The 16,944-nt window shown below is 41.6% G+C and overlaps 1 protein-coding gene across 1 annotated transcript in view; it reads right to left on the bottom strand.

The window, feature by feature from the left end:
* The window catches only part of lman2 (lectin, mannose-binding 2), a 44,318-nt gene that overhangs the window by 22,947 nt on the left and 4,427 nt on the right, over positions 1 to 16,944 (bottom strand). Inside the window, exons 2-3 of the mRNA XM_048543862.2 lie at positions 12,712 to 12,830; positions 10,014 to 10,131 (exon numbers count right to left, since the gene is read on the bottom strand). Coding sequence (XP_048399819.1) covers positions 10,014 to 10,131; positions 12,712 to 12,830 — 237 coding nt within the window. The remainder of the gene's footprint in view (positions 1 to 10,013; positions 10,132 to 12,711; positions 12,831 to 16,944) is intronic.

The following is a 16,944-nucleotide window of genomic DNA, read 5'->3' as shown; positions in this document are numbered from 1 at the left end:
TAAAAGGTCAAAAAATTGATAAATCTCCTGGCCCCGATGGGCTACATCCTAGAGTTCTGAGGGAGATGGCTGAGGAAATAGCAGAGGCTTTGGTTGTGATATTTCAAAAGTCACTGGAGTCTGGGAAAGTCCCAGATGATTGGAAAAGCACTGTTGTAACCCCCTTGTTTAAGAAAGGCACAAGATAAAAGATGGAAAGTTATCGGCCGATTAGCCTAACCTCAGTTCCTGGTAAAATTCTAGAATCCATTGTTAATGATGAGATTTCTAAATTCTTGGAATTGCAGGGTCGGATTAGAACAAATCAGCACGAATTTAGTAAGGGGAGGTCGTGCCTGACAAACCTGTTAGAATTCTTTGAAGAGGTAACAAGTAGGTTAGACCAGGGAAACCCAGTGGATGTTATCTATCTAGACTTCCAAAAGGCCCTTGGTAAGGTGCCTCACGGGAGGCTGCTGAGTAAGGTCCGGCCCCGTGGTGTTCGAGGTGAGCTACTGGCTTGGATTGAGGATTGGCTGTCTGACAGAAGGCAGAGAGTTGGGATAAAAAGCTCTTTTTCAGAATGGCAATGAGTGACAAGTGGTGTCCCGCAGGGTTCAGTGTTGGGGCCGCAGCTGTTCACTTAATATATTAATGATCTGGATGAAGGGACTGGGAGCATTCTGGCGAAGTTTGCCGATGATAGGAAGATAGGTGGACAGACAGGTAGTGCTGATGAGGTGGGGAGGCTGCAAAAAGATTTAGAAAGTTCAAGAGAGGTCCAGGAAATGGCTGATGAAATTCAACGTGAGCAAATGCGAGGTCTTGCACTTTGGAAAAAAGAATACAGGCATGGACTATTTTCTAAACGGTGAGAAAATTCATAAAGCAGAAGTACAAAGGGATCTGGGAGTGTTGGTCCAGGATTCTCTAAAGGTTAACTTGCAGGTAGAATCCGTGATTAAGAAAGCAAATGTAATGTTGTCGTTTATCTCAAGAGGTTTGGAATATAAAAGCAGTGATGTGCCTCAGACTTTATAAAGCCCTAGTTCGGCCCCATTTAGAATACTGTGTCCAATTTTGGGCCCCACACCTCAGGAAGGATGTACTGGCGCTGGAGCGCGTCCAGTGGCGATTCACACGGATGATCCCTGGAAAGGTAGGTTTAACATACGATGAACGGCTGAGGATCCTGGGATTGTATTCATTAGAGTTTAGAAGGTTGAGGGGAGATCTACTAGAAACGTACAAGATAATGTATGGCTTAAAAAGGGTAGACGATGGGAAGTTGTTTCCATTAGGCGGGGAGACTAGGACCTGTGGGCACAGCCTTAGAATTAGAGGGGGTAAATTTAAAACTGAAATGAGGAGACATTTCTTCAGCCAGAGAGTGGTGGGCCTGTGGAATTCATTGCCATGGAGCACAGTGGAGGCCAGGATGTTAAATGTCTTCAAGGCATATTGATAAATTCTTGATCTCACAAGGAATTAAAGGCTACGGAGAGTTGAGGGAAGTGGTGTTGAAATGCCCATCAGCCATGATTAAATGGCGGAGTGGACTCGATGGGCCGAATGGCCTTACTTCCACTCCTATGTTTTATGGTCTATGGTCTTACAGGAACAAGCAATATTCATATTAGCATATCTTCTAAGTGTGCCTAGGACAGAGCAATGGTGTGGGGAGGGGCAGTGTGTACATCTCTGAAGTTGACAGGGCAGTTGGCAAAAAAAAAATAGGATTTTTAACTTCACAAATAGAGCACTAAGTACAAAACCAGATAAGTTACAGTGAACTTTTATAAGCTATAAATAGAGTATTTCATCCAACTCTGGACTGCACATTTCAGGATGGGCATCTAAGTCCTTGAGAAGGCACAGAGGAGATTGATCAGAACAAGAAACATCAGCCACAAGGTTAGGTTGGAGGAGTTGGGGTTGCTGTCCTTGGAGCAAAGGGGATTGAATTAAGATTTGATACGACTGCAAAGGTTATATAAGGGTTAGAAAAATGAGGCAACATACTTGTGATGCAATGGTAGTGACCCTTGCTCTGAGACAGGATGCCCAGGTTCAAGTTCCAACTGCTCCAGAGATGTTTAATAACATCTCTCTAATAGACTGATTAGAAAAGATCTAAAGATCTAAAAATGGTTTCTAACTGGTTTTAGTAGGAGGGCTAAAGGCAGATTTAAGATTGTGGGCAAAAGATGCAGGGGAATAAGGGGAGTTTTAAAAAATGTAATCACCTATGAGGGTGGTAGAAGCAGAGGCAGTGAATTATTTCAAAAGGCAGTTTTAAAAAATTCATTCAGGCGACATGAGTTTTGCTGGCTAGGCCTATCCCTAACAGCCCTCAAGTTGGCAATGGCGAGCTGCCTCCTTGAACCATTGCAATACTTGGGCTACAGAACACCCACAATCTGAAAAGGAAGGAGTTCCAGGATTTTGACCCAGAGACCATGATGAGCCCTTAAGGGAAATAAACTTGTCGGTCATTGATTGGGGGAATTGGCCTGATCAGATTGTTCTGTAAAAGATTCTATCCTTCCCAATTTCTAGCACTAAAACGGACAACAAACACTACTGTCAGTGCTTAGACCATACCTTGTAAACATATATCATACATGTTTTGCTGCAGTAGTGCAACAGTTCCAATAATATATTCAATATTGGTTATTTTGTAAAGCCTACAGATTTAGGTCAGCCTGGTAAAAAGCAGCCCAAGAAAGTGAATCTCCTCCTCACCCAGCATCCACGTTAAATCACAGCAAAAATCACAGGCCTCTCAAGATCCTGGCTGATATTTTTCTTTCCCCTAGCATGGAAACACAATTTTTAAAAAAAATTATGCGACAAAGCATCTTTCGAATGTCATGAAGTCCCAAACTGTTTTGCAGTCAGTTAAGAATATTTGAATATTAATCATTGATGTACATTTTTTAACAATGTAACAGCCAATTTACATGCAGCCAGGTCCCACAGGCAGTTTTATAATGACAAGATAACCTTTTTCTCAGTAATACTAGTTGAAATGCATCACAGTAAAAGCAGATCATTTGGCCTATCAAGCCTGTTCTGCCGTTAAATGCAAGCAAGGCTGACTTTGAGCTTCAGATCCACCTTGCAGCCCACTCCCATATCCACTAATTCTTTCAGATCAAAGCTCTTTCAATCGTTATGTTGAGCATATTCAATGACAAAACATTCACAATGCTTTAAGGTAGATCATTTGAAAGATTCACAATTACCTCAGTGAAAAAATTTCTGCTCCTCTTCTTAACGATCAACTTTTTTTCGTGAACAGTATTTGGGTATCACCAGCTAGATCGACATTTATTGCACAGCAATAGCGGAGGGCTGTTAACAGTCAACAACAATGCTGTGGGTCTGGCATCACATGTAGGCCAAACCAGGTGAGGTTCTTCCCTCAAGGACATCAGCTGGGTTTTTCCAACAATTGACAATGGTTTCATGGTCACCATTAGATTCTTAATTCAAGGTTTTTATTAAATTAAAACTTCACCATCTGCCATGGTAGAATTTGAACCCAGGTTGCCAGAAGATTACCTGTATCTCCGGATTAACTATGTAGCGATAATGTCACTAGGCCATCACCTCTCCCTTATCCTGAGATTGTGCCTGTGTTCTAGAGTTCTTGACTAGAAGAAACAACTTATGTCTATCCTGTCAAGCTACTTCATAATTTTGTATGTTCATGAAATCACCTCTTACTTATGTAAAACCAAGAGAACATACGTTCAATTTTCTCAGCCTCTCAACATCATAGAACCCTCTCACCACAGGAATCACTCTCATGAATCCTTGCTGTACCATGTCCAAAACAAATATACAGTTTCTTAGATATGGAACCCAAAACTACACAGAGTGTGCATGGGTTTACCAAAGCCCAGCATGATTAGAACAAGATTTCTTTATTCTTATAATTTCAGTTACCTTGCCCACATGCCTTTTGCCATCCTGATTGTTTGCTGTATCTGGATGCAAACTTTGTGATGGTTGAACAAATATATCAAATCTGAACAATCAACATTTAAAAGTTTCATGCCTTTTAAAAGCCCTGTTTTTCTATTCTTATAACATCCCCACATTATACACCATCAGCCACCACATGATCCACTCACTCAAAATACCTTTATTCTGTCCTCACTGTTTTCACTCCCAACTAATATTTGGCTCAGTCTCATTGTCAAATCATTAATATAGATTTGTAAATGTTGAGTCCCTAGGACTAAATACTCGTGGTATTCTACCAGTCATGCCCAACTTATCCCTACAGAAATTCCCTGTTTAAACTCGACTCGATAATGTCATTTCATTTTAACGTCAATAATAAAACAGACAATATTTGTTTAACATTGAAAATTTTGTTTGCCACAGACATTCTGTTCTGTGGCCTGCTTGCTCTTAAGATCATCTTCCTGTGTTTTCACTCACACAATCCCCCTAGCATTCCTCCAGTTCCTGTCCCTGCTCTCAGACCTCTTGCTCAACTGCAAGCTCAGGAATAGACCTTTGCAAACAATTCAGTGGGAGTACTTGGCTCCTCGACAGCTTGCCACTCACAACTCACATACCCAGTAGGCGAGATTCTGGAGTCACCCTCTAAGCCAGGTTAGCCAAGATCAGCCACAGCCATGTTTCTGACTGACTCCCCAGTCATTGTATCAAAAGCGAGCATGAACTCACACCTGAAACACATAGGGTTAAATTCAGGCATAGTGCCTGCTACACCCCTGCAATGGATAGCCTGCCAAGAAAGATGAAGAATAATGGCACATTAGCTACCTTCCAAAAAATATTTCTATTGAACCCTGGTGAAGAGCTGACAGAAATTTGACAAGTAACTTTTAATAAAATATGAATAGGATATACAGTAGCAACTTGGTTTGCCTTCATGAGCAACATATTCAAACTTACGACCTTTACTACCTGGATTGACAGTACCTTCCCAATGGGAACTTAACACTACCTAAAAGTATAGAGCCAGCAAGCGCACCAGAAACACCATTACCTCCAGCTCCAGAGGTTTAGGCTGATGTTGAGACACGGGTTCAAGAGTCTATGCCACAACTAGTGGAGTTCAAAATCAAATAGTGAACCTGGGATAATGGACTGTTCTCAGCAGGGTGGCCACATGGCTGTCAATCACTGTGGAGAGCCCTTTGATCATTGATATCCTTCAAGAAAGAGCAACCTAATCCAGTCTCTACAGAGAAGTCAAAGAGGAGCAAAGCAGATTTTCATCTGGCATTAGCCTAGGCACTGGAAACATCAGCAGCACACCCAGTTCTGTAAATGCTACAACATCTTTATGACTGTTTTGTGCCAAAATTGGAAGACTGGTCCCACAGATCAGTTAAGCAACCATCTAATATTAATCTGTAGATTATGATTTAACGTGCCAGATACAGCTATCACTATCGCTGGTTTTGCCCTGTTCCACAGGGCAGTGACAGCACAGTAGTTTATAGTCAGAAGGGTGTTGCCCTGGGAGTCCTCGATATTGACTCTGGACATAATGAAATCTTATGACATTGGGTCAAACATCGGCAAGGCAATCTCCTGATTACTTCATATTGCCCGAAAGACATGTAAGGAATTAGTGTTGAAAATGATTTGGAAGCAACACGGAGGGTTTGTGGGGGCACAAGCAGTACTCTGTATGGAGGACTTCAATGTCCATCACAATGAGTGGGTTAGAAGCACCACTACTGACCCAGCCAATCAAGTCGGAAAGGACATGCTCAGCGGAGAACTTTGATTTTGTCTGGTTGAAGGGTGTGGTCAGACAAGTTGATGACGGGTTCTCCTGTGGTGGTACCTGTTTCAGCTGTGGTACCAGGAAAGGCTTGGTTACTGTTGGTGGTGATGCCAAATTTCCCGTTCTTGGTGTGCACATAGGAGTAGTTCCATTACCTCGTCTGCCTCGCAGTATCTCATAGCTAGTCCACTGTGTCCTGAGCACGCATTGAGAACATGGACTCTATCTTGATTTCAAGGTAGCAGTGTTTGCTGTAGAGCTGGTGTACAAGATGGTTGAGGAGTGATTGAGAGGTGCAACAGCAAAGTCTCTTTGTAGTCTGTGTTGTAGGTTGACTTGAGTGGGTTTGTGATCTGTAGTCCTTTCATGAACTTCTCTGCTTTCTTTCATCTCTGCAGAAACTTGCTGTGTGTCAATATGTGCAATCTTCTCGGGGATCCTCTCCACTTTGAGCCAACAGTTTGTGGTGGCGGTGGCAGTGAGATGTTAATGGGATAACATTCCATTAATATTTATGCTCCTTATTTTCCTACACAGGGGTATGTAGAAACTGTCTTAAACTTCCAGCCTGAATAGGATTGGGTGGGAAACATTTATAAAGGTGTGAGACATCTGTAATTCTGTTTGAGGGTGAAACTTCTGTTTATAGTGAAGTGGCCAGGTCAGTGACCTTTTGTTCAAGCCATACACGTCGGCAGCTTGAAATCACTTTCAGTAATTTCAGCAACTTGAAAACGCATCCTGCCATTATCAGTCACTTCGCGAATGATCAATGCTGTATCCTGCTCTCTATGCTCCGAATGTAGTAATTTTTTTTGGATTAACCAATTTATGCATAGAATATGAAAAGCAGAGACTGTCCGCTGCTGGGGGAGAATCGCTTATTGAACTCAGTACTCTGTGCCAGGTTGTGTACAGTGATCCTCTACAGCTTGTACTTGCTTAATAATAATGGACTGTGTTTTTGTAGCCAGGCTAGTGTCTTGCTATTACATCAAGTCTAGCGGGTTTTGAGACTCGAGAGCAAACTCACATCCAGAACATCAAGAGTGTGAGAGTCTCCGGAAACGAACCTGACAGTAGCAATGAGAGATAATGGGAACCGCAGATGCTGGAGAATTCCAAGATAATAAAATGTGAGGCTGGATGAACACAGCAGGCCAAGCAGCATCTCAGGAGCACAAAAGCTGACGTTTCGGGCCTAGACCCTTCATCAGAGACAGTAGCAATGATGTGGAGGTGCTGGTGTTGGGCTGGGGTGGACGAAGTTAGAAGTCACACAACACCAGGTTAGAGTCCAACGGTTAATACGAAATCACAAGCTTTTGAAGTGCTGTTCCGTTATCACACCTCACCTGAAGGCGCGGCACTCTGAAAGCTTGCAATTTCAAATAAACCTGTTGGGCTGTCATGCGACTTCTGACTCTGTCTGTGATGGTATTAGTCAGTGTGTCATCATTCGCAACATTGATGTTCTGCTTGGAAGAAAAAAAATTAGCGGCTACATTGGTCATCAGCAGCAAAAGAAGTTTATTCAAGTTCATCGTGTAACGTCAGGGCCCAGTACACTCCCCACTGTATCATAATTATCAAGCTAGAAATTAACCCTGATTTAATGAAAAGTATGGGGGGCATGCCAGGACCATCAAGCCGAAGTAACAATAAGGGGTAGCACAGTAGTAGCATTCCTGTATCCAGGCCAAAACTATCAGGTTCAAGTCCCACTACAAGATTTAATGCCCATGGAAGGTGTGACATAATGTGGCCAATAGACTGGATATCAATCCCTGCATACCTATGTACTTGGGCAGGCAATGAGAACGCGAAAGCTGCCTGGTCAGCCACAGCCATGTGGAAGCTGAAGCGCAACATCCTCCCCATATTAAAACAGTCCACATGAAAGTTCTTGCCATGAGAGGACATAATCTCTGTTGAGGGACTAACACACACTTCCAAGTTTCCCAGCAAATCACACACCATCCTGCATGACATAGAATGGCAGATGAAGATGGCAGCAGGGGCCTGGGGAGCGGCGGGGCCGAATACCAGAGGAAGTAGAACACTCCTGTAGTGGTGGCAGCAATGCCAGGACGAGGCGGACACAGCTAGCACCAGCCTGCCCAAAGTCTCACGTCAAGCAGGTTTCCGGCTTAATCTCCATCTAACTTGCTGCAAGTTTGGTCCCAGTGCAGGACCCTGCGGCAGTAAGTGGTGAGGTTGGCTCAGTGTGAACCCATGGCAGTGGCATTAGTGGAGGCAAGGCAGTGCTGAAGAGTGGCAACTCTTTGTTCCAGCAGCAACGGTGTGAAGTGACGGTGCAGCTGTCTAATCAGTTTACCGGCAGGGACTCACTGCATCGGGGTGACGAGCCCTGATCCAGGCCCATGGCTGAGATGGAAATGGGAGTGGCTCCAAAGACTACCCAACTTTATTGAGATAAAACTATAAGATGACCTTTATTATTTTGTTTTTCTGGTTTTATATTCTGTGTTTTGGTTTATTTTCTGTGTTTTAAGACAGTGCCAGAATGGTGACACTAAACACCACTTTTCACTGTATTTGTAATAAATAACACGGGACAGTAACTCAAAAACATGGGAACATATCACATTGCAAATTATTTTTCCATTGTCACTGGCTCAAAATGCTTGGTCTTCCCACAAATAACAACAGACATGTGAAATTCAAATAGAAATCTCACAAGCACCTAGTCAAGGTCGACTAGTGATGGGTAATAGAGGACGGTTTTATTAACAGCATCCAAATCCTAAGAATGAAAAAGAAGAGTTTCACTGCTGTAGGTCTGGATCTGTAAACTTAAGAGACTGCGTTTTATTGGGCAGCATTAAACATCAGAAGTTTTAGATTACCATCTGTCCATCAGTACAAAACCACCTGTTCAAAATGACTTCACAACAGCATACTGTTTTGTAATGCATTTGGATATCTGCAAACATAGCAAGGCTTGGCACCAGCATTCAAGGTACACAAAAAATTAGCATGGCAAGATTGCTACCTTGAAAAGGGACACAGCAATTAACAGGCAGGTTGCAATTCTGCATAGAAGAATTGCAAACAAGAGGTATGTGTGCAATTTTGGGCCCTATTTCTCAGGAAAGATGTACTGGCCCTGGAGTGGGTTCAGAGGAGGTTCATGAGAATGGTCCCAGGAATGAAAAGCTTAATATATGAGGATCGTTTGAGGACTTTGCAACTATATTCATTGGAGTTTAGAAGGATGAAGGTGGGATCTAATTGAAACTTACAGAATACTGAATGGCCTAGATAGGGTGGATGTTGGGAAGATGTTTCCATTGCTAAGAGAGACTATGACCCGAGGGCACAGCCTTAGAGTAAAGTCAAGGCCTTTTAGAATGGAGATAAGGAGAAACTTCTTCAGCCAGAGAGTGGTGAATCTATAGAATTCACTGCCACTGAACGCTGTGAAAGCCAGGTCATTGAGGTATATTTAAGTCTGAGATAGATAGGTTCTTGACTATCGAGCGGATCATGTGTTATGGGGAGAAAGCAGTAGAATGTGTTTGAGGAATTTACCAGCCATGATTGAATGGTGGAGCAGACTCAATGGGCTGAATGGCCTAATTTCTGCTCCTATGTCTTATGGTCTACTTCAGAATGCAAAATCCAGGCTGATACTCCAATATAGCAGAAGAAATGAGATGTTAAATCAAAGTTCTCTCTGGAGGATGAAAATGATTCTCTCACACTGTTAAGATGAGAGAAGATCATTCTAGGTGTTTTAGCTAACGTTTCATTCAATCTCTTCTCCCTCCTTCACCCCCCCCCTACACACACACACACACACACACACAAACACAGGTTTTCTAGCAATTGCTTGTGGGAACTCACTGTGCAATAAATTGGCTGCTGTGCTCAAAAGGTTAATTGGGTTATGAAGCACTTTGGGACACAGATTCTGGAAGGTGCTTTGGTTGCAAATTCTTTCAAAGGTAGGCTCAGGACCGTATGCGCTGTCAAGCAGGATTTCTGATGCAAGTTTATTTCTCCCCTGACTTTCATGGGATGTGTCCCCCAGCAAACAAGCTCTGAAAGTGAAGGGACATCAGTCCATACTAGCACAGTACCCACTTACTATCCATCGGTCTCAGTTAGGAGTTTCTATAATCTAACTCATTCATTCCCAAATATACAAATAAAGATTTTGGAACTGTGGAAACTTCACCATCTGCTATTTCTCAATCACGAGACAACACAGGACACAATACTGTACCAGGGCTTAGTCGGTCCTTCGTGTACCAAATAGCTAACCCGTCACCATGAAGATTCTTTTTCCCAGTTCCATGAACTTTGAACTGGACATGGAGCTCCCAGTCTTTCAAGTAGCATGGCTGCAAAGACATAGACAACATTTGTTGAAGTCGCAATGAAATAGCAATTATATTCAACACAAAAATTAGTCAGAGTTAAACAGATAACACTCAGCAGCCATGGACACATCAGACGAACTCTGGAAGAGTCCACGCTATAAAACCTTCACTTGGACTGTTCTCTCACATGCTGTCCAGAGGCACTTCCTATTCACTGTCCTATCTTCAACATCTACATTTTATTTTATTTCTTGCAAGCATTGATCTGAACCCAGCCTGCAGACAATTAAAAGAAGTGACACGTTAGTGCATGTGTTCCCAAGTTTCTGCTGTCTTCCTTCTTATTCTGAAGATCTCGGTTCATGTTGGGACTGTAGATTAATATTTTAAAACAGTCATGACACCTGTAGGTCCCCAGTATGTCTCCAAAGTGACTGCTTGAACATGAGGGTTGAGAGAATGAATGAATGAGGATATTTGCATGTTGGCGAGGATCACACAGTCTAAGCCTCATTTTATTCTTGTTTAAACATTTTTTGAACAGTTATCAAGGGATGAAGATTATGACCAGGAACCAGAGATAATTTTCCTAGACATTATCTAGTCTCAGAATAGTAACAGTAAAACTGAACTGAATCTAGTACAGAAGGATATTGAAGTGTTATGTTTCTCGAGATTAGCAAACTGGAAGCTTCTAGTTGTCCTATTCAAATTCCATGTTGAATTTTCCTTGGTGCCAGTTTAGGAACGCTTGGGTCCAGGTCCCAATCTCTGATATGAGCACGTGAAGGAGGCAGATTATTTATCGTGCTGAGCGAACACTATACTATTGAAGGGTTCACTTTTAAGATACTAACAGCCCACCACCTGCCCTCAAGTCACAGTACAAATCTGAAAAGACTAGTGGTAGGTCAGAAGATAGATCAGATTTTACCCATCAACTAAAAGACTAAGGGGAAGAAAGCAATGATATAATTTATACAAATTCCAAAACTAGAGAATGTGTTTAAGCTGAGAGGAGAAGGATTTAAAAAAGACTCGAGCGGTAACTTTTCAGCACAAAGGGTATGGAACAGATTGCTAGAGGAAGTGGCAGTGGTGGTGCAAATACACCATTTAAAAGGCTGCTGAATGGATATATGAATCGGAAGGATTTAGAGGGAGAAGGGCCAGAAGAGGCTAAGTCAGTTTGGGATGTCTGGTCAGTGTGGACAAGTTGGACTGAAGTGTCTGTTTCTGTACTGTACGACCCTAAGAGCTTCCACAAGAAATTGGTGGTTGATGGTTGGGACAGAACCAGCTGATCACCTGTTACAATCTGATCCTCAGACAAGTACACATAAATGAGTTCATTTGTGGCCACAAGCACTGTATGGTGAAAGGTTTTCAGTGTACTTTTCTTTAAAAAAGAACATTGGGTACCCCATTGTTAGAAGTGCCTTTGGTTATTAGAATCCAGAGCAAAGCCAACGGACCAGGAAAAATGGGAACAAAAGCCGACAGCTGTGTGAGATAGTTTTTTGTCTTATGTGTTTTATAGGCAGATCATACTATACAAATGCACCGGGATAATGTTAGAACAGGTGTGAAGAGCTGTACAGTCTTAATGCTCTAATTCTGCTCCGAAGTCCACGTACCTAAGTTTCCATAGCTATAACTCAGAACTACTGAGGTCAGACATAAAATCCGACAACTGCCTCACTTCGGTACAGCTACTGGATAAAGCTTGCACACAATGGACCAGTAAAATGAAGTTCACTATTGAAATGCTCCCAGCTCCAGTGACAGACTGTATTTACCCAGCTGTACATTGCTCTTGACACAATTCTAGTCCAACAAGTGCTGTCATTATCCATTACAGTGAAGGTGCTTCTGTTTTCCTTATTCCTGATAAATAAACTACATCCACATTGACGGGAAATAAAGATGAAGGTATCAAATTTAAATGTGAATTTTGTCAGGTGATACCAATGATTTAGAGTGCACAAATATCAGGAAACACTGTACAGTGTTGGGTTTCTTTTCTCTACTTGAAAAAAACAGGTGAGGGATTCAATACAGTAGATGTAAAGAGAGCTTTCCACTTTTGGGGATTTCAATCCTAGAGGTTACTAGTACAAGAGAGTGATTTTAATCCAGTGTTGAATTCAAGAGAAATTTCTCTACTCTGATAGTGCCTTGAAAATGCTACCACAAGGGATAAATATGGAAAATAGTAATGTTGTATTTAATGGTTGGGCACATCTTGTTCCTTTCACTTTCACACAGATGTTAAACATGCCAGATGAAGTGGGAGATGGCTGATATGGAGAGTAAACATTAACACAGGCCTGTTTGGGCTGAATAGCCTGCTTGTGTACTGTAAAATTCTCATACTCTAGAGATGGAAGAAAACAAAATCAATGAGACTATATCATGCACGAGATTATTGTACAGTGAAAATTTTGCTTAAATCAGGAAGGAAAATAACTGAGGATTAATGAAGCTAAAATACTTAGCTATCTAAGGTGAGTGTTGTATAATAATTTTACTCCCATTACACTTCATCAGCAACCTCGTGACAATAGTGTACTCTTTACTAATGCCACCCTGCTCACTTACCACACTGTTCCAGATTGATCCACTTTTACTGCGCTCATCAGGTGTAAGGCGGACATAATGACCCGTCAACATGGTGCTCCCACCAAAATCCCACAGAGGCATTGAACTGGAGCCCAGTCCTGAGGAAGAAGCAAATATTACTAAACAGGAGTAAATAGTTTCACACAAGAATATATCATTAATCATCTGTACTCCTGAACTAGATAAAGAGGAAGGTGGTTAAAGTCAGAGTTGAGGAGACTTTAGAAGGTGGAGAAAGCAACAAAGACAATCTATGAGATAAGTGGTGTAATTGAAGCTGAAGCCTTGGTAAGGTAGCGGAAGCAGCAGGTACAGTGAAGATGAGAAAAAGAATTGCAGTAAAAGAGAAAGACAAAGAAATAATACAAAAAAGGTGAAAAAAGGAAAGATAGCAGGACAACGAAATCCACATGCAGTATAAATCCATCCTTGAAGATAGCTCTATCAAGACTACCAATGCCTGGGTTATTTCAAGCAAACAGATTCAAAATGGGGTGCTGGAATTTATGATTCAAATGTAGGAACATCAAGTGAAATCCAGCAGGAAAGCACCTGTAGAATGAAATGTCACATCAGTTCACTGACAGTAATTCTCCAAAGGGAAACAATATTCAAACCAACAACACTGCACACTTGTGTAGAGTTGTCCTGTAATCAAATTGTTCCTAGCATCTGTAAACAGACCTCTATTTTTAGTGGGGCTGGTTAAGAACATAAAAAACATGAGCTGCAATCAGCCATTGGGCTTTCTCGCCTCTCCGCCATCTTCAAGAGCAACTCTTTCCACACAATGGCATTACTCCCTTGATTCCAGCATACCCTTCAGTCTATTGACCTTGGTCTTGAATGCACTCACCCAGATTATCAATAATCATCCAAGGCAGCGAATTCCAAAGGGTCACAAACCTTTGAGTGAACAAATTTCTACTCATCACACTGCTATATGGCCAAGCCTTTTATTCTGAAACTGTGACCCTGTAGATTCCCCAATCAGGGAACTTCTTGCACCATTTTTCTTTTAAAAAATTTTTAAAATTTTATAGGTTTCAAATGAGTCATCTCTTATTCTCCTGAATTTGAGTGATGTAGAGATGCTGGTGGGCTGATTAAAATGCAAAATCCAGATTCCTCTCAAGTTTCAAACCTTAAACAGACCATTGTTGGCAGCAAACTACCTAGCCTTCAGGGCAACATCAACCACAACACCACACAACCCTGCCACGGCAGCCTCTAAAAGACATGTCAAATCCGCGACACGGATACTACCATCACACATGGGAACACCAGTCACCACGTACATGGCAGATATTCATGCAACCTATCCAATGTTGTCTTTCATATGATGCAGACAAGGATTCCCTTGTGGCATGGTATATTGGTGAGACCATGCAGACACTACAAAATGGATGAATGGACATCGTGCAACAATCACCAGAAAGGGGTGTTTTCTCCCAGTTGAGGTAGGCCTCAGGGGTCAATGGCATTCAGCCATCGATCTTCAGATGAGCGTTCCCCCAAGGTGGACTTTGAGATATACCATAACACAGAATCACTGAGCAGAGGCTGAGAGCCAAGTCCTACACCAATGAGGATGGCCACATTTGTGATCTTGGGTTCATGTCGCACGACAGGTGATGCCACCACACTATATATGCACGCATGCACACAGACATACACTCTCTCTCAAACACACACACACTCTTTCACAAACTCACTCTCTCAAGCACACACTATCTTTCTCACAAACACATACACGCAAATTACTTCATCCAAGATGTTTGTGTATTTGCAGATACATTCTGTTTTGCTCAAAAAAAACCTGACCCCAGTTTAAAACATAGACAGATTCTAAGCAAGACCTCACACCTAAAATGCATGTCTGACCTAGATGTCACCCCGATACACACTGATAAAGCCTTCAATTATCTTGGGACAATGACTTGACAGGAATCTGGATTTTGCATTTTAGTCAGCAGTCTCCTTCCTAACTGATTAAAAGATTCAACAAGAAGTGGCCAATTTTAGGGTTGTTAACTTTATGCTTATAAATTCTTGAGTCTTATACCCTCTCTCTCACACAACGCCCGAGGAAGGAACTGAACTCTGAAAGCTTGTATTTTCAAATAAACCTGTCTGACTATAAACTGGTGCCGTGTGCTTTTTGAATTTGAGTGAATCTCGGCCTTGGCTACTGTCTCTGTTCAGAAGACAATCGTTTCATCCCAGACAATAGGGCTACAGCATATGGCTTTCCCTGTTACTCAGGATGGCCTGCCACTGAAATTAGCAGTTACAGTTAATTGAAACACGCCACTTGTACATTTTGTGAACCATCATTCAGTATATTCTTCAGCACTTAAAATGTACATGGTTAAAACAAGTGCTTGCTTATATTGGCAACCATTGAATGGCAATTTCAATATTATTGGTTGGAACATCACAAGTTCAGATCAATTTCTTCAAGACAACAATTTCAGACTAAAAAGGTGGGGAGTTCAGGGATTTTATTCTACTGCTTAATGAACTTACAAAAGCAATACATACTTTAATAAAAATCATAGACACCAGTTGAGGAGAATTACATCCAAGTAGAGAATTTAGCTTTTGTCTAAAAATGAACAGTTCATACGCGGCATGCCTGGCTAAAAGGACTCTCATTCAGATGGCAGGGTACAGCAAGTCCAGATTTTCCCCTGAAATTGTACTCCCAGATGTGAAATGCATTTCAGTGAATGGGTAAATCCAACTTTCCTTAATCAACTGCTGTAAACAGTAGTGATCGTAGTGGATAATACTGCAAACAGTTGAATAGAGATGCATGAATTTTCTATCAGGTGGTCACATTATCAACACCAAGAGAGGGAGCCAGATCTCTGGCAGTTTCAACCAGTTGTGAACAATGTAAAGGGCGGAAGGAGAAATTCCACGGCTTCTACAGAGGCTTGGGTGAAAATGCAAAATGGATTTACAAGTGTGATGCCAGAACTGAGAACATGTAACAAAGTTTTTCTTTAAATTATGGAATAGTTCAATTGGGTTAACAGAGAAAACATTTCAGTTTGTGGAGACTCCAAAACTGAGGAGTTATAAATGTAAGATAGACACAGATTCATCCAAGGACCTGTGATCTTTTTTCAGGCTGTGAAATTTGCCAACACAGGAAATAGATGAGATATTTTGCATAGATATACTTAAGAAGCAGCTAAATAAGTACAGGAAGGAGAAAGAAATAGAAGGCTATATTAAAAGCTTCTAATGTAACTGAGAGTCGAAACATGCCAACATAAAGCAATTGGTTCACATGTCCTGTTCCTGTGTTGCTGCTACGATAGACAATGTTAACATAAACACACCTGCTATGTGCTGTACAGTCAGGCCTCCAATAAGAAAGAGACCAGCTGCCTTGACAAAACAGAACGAGGGGAAAACATTACTTGTGAAATGACCAAAAGCAACATTTTTGAAGAGGACGGGGCCAGTCCAAGTTACAGGCCAGGTGCATCCAATTCTCAAATCACACTTCTTTGTCTCTCAAACAGCTGGAGGGGCAGGAGTGGCTTACCATAAGGAAGCCCTTAAACTAAAGCTCTTTTTGACCTCAGTATTTTTAAAATATTTTATAAAAATGTATGCAAAAACAATGCTCTGGACATATGACTAACATGGTCTATGTACGCAGTAATCAGGAATGAAGCATGCTGTTAGAGGATTGTCCAAGGATGAGTATACGTGAAGACAAAAAGATCTGAACTATTTTTCTGACAAAGAATCACATACACACAAAACTACAAAGCTGCAAAGTCACTGCAACATGAGTAGAAGGACAACTGCAGCACTTATGGTCTGTTGTGAAATGCAAACACATCTAGGCCACAAACAGTGAAATTGAGTTTTCCCTTTGTTTATCTTCTATTACTATCGAGATTACAACCAACACATTTGTATTAAAACAACAAAATGGGCTCAGCATTTCAGCGATTAATAGAATTAGTGAATATCATCCAAGTTGATGGAAATAGGTCAGGATTCCCCTTGCTGTCACCTATTCATTTCATCTTCTAACACGTCTGTTGGATGCCGAACAGACAGTACTCTAATTGGTTCATTAGCATGACTTCCCCAAGAGAGGGAGAAAGCGTCATCAGCGAGACCAGCAATTTGTGCGGTATAACTGTGGCTAAAATACACTTTAAACTTCAAAATTCATCTTAG

The sequence above is a fragment of the Stegostoma tigrinum genome, chromosome 13 (assembly GCF_030684315.1).
Source record: "Stegostoma tigrinum isolate sSteTig4 chromosome 13, sSteTig4.hap1, whole genome shotgun sequence".
NCBI lineage: Eukaryota > Metazoa > Chordata > Chondrichthyes > Orectolobiformes > Stegostomatidae > Stegostoma > Stegostoma tigrinum.
Note: the sequence above shows the minus strand (reverse complement) of the source record. Positions and strands in the feature narration are given on the sequence as shown.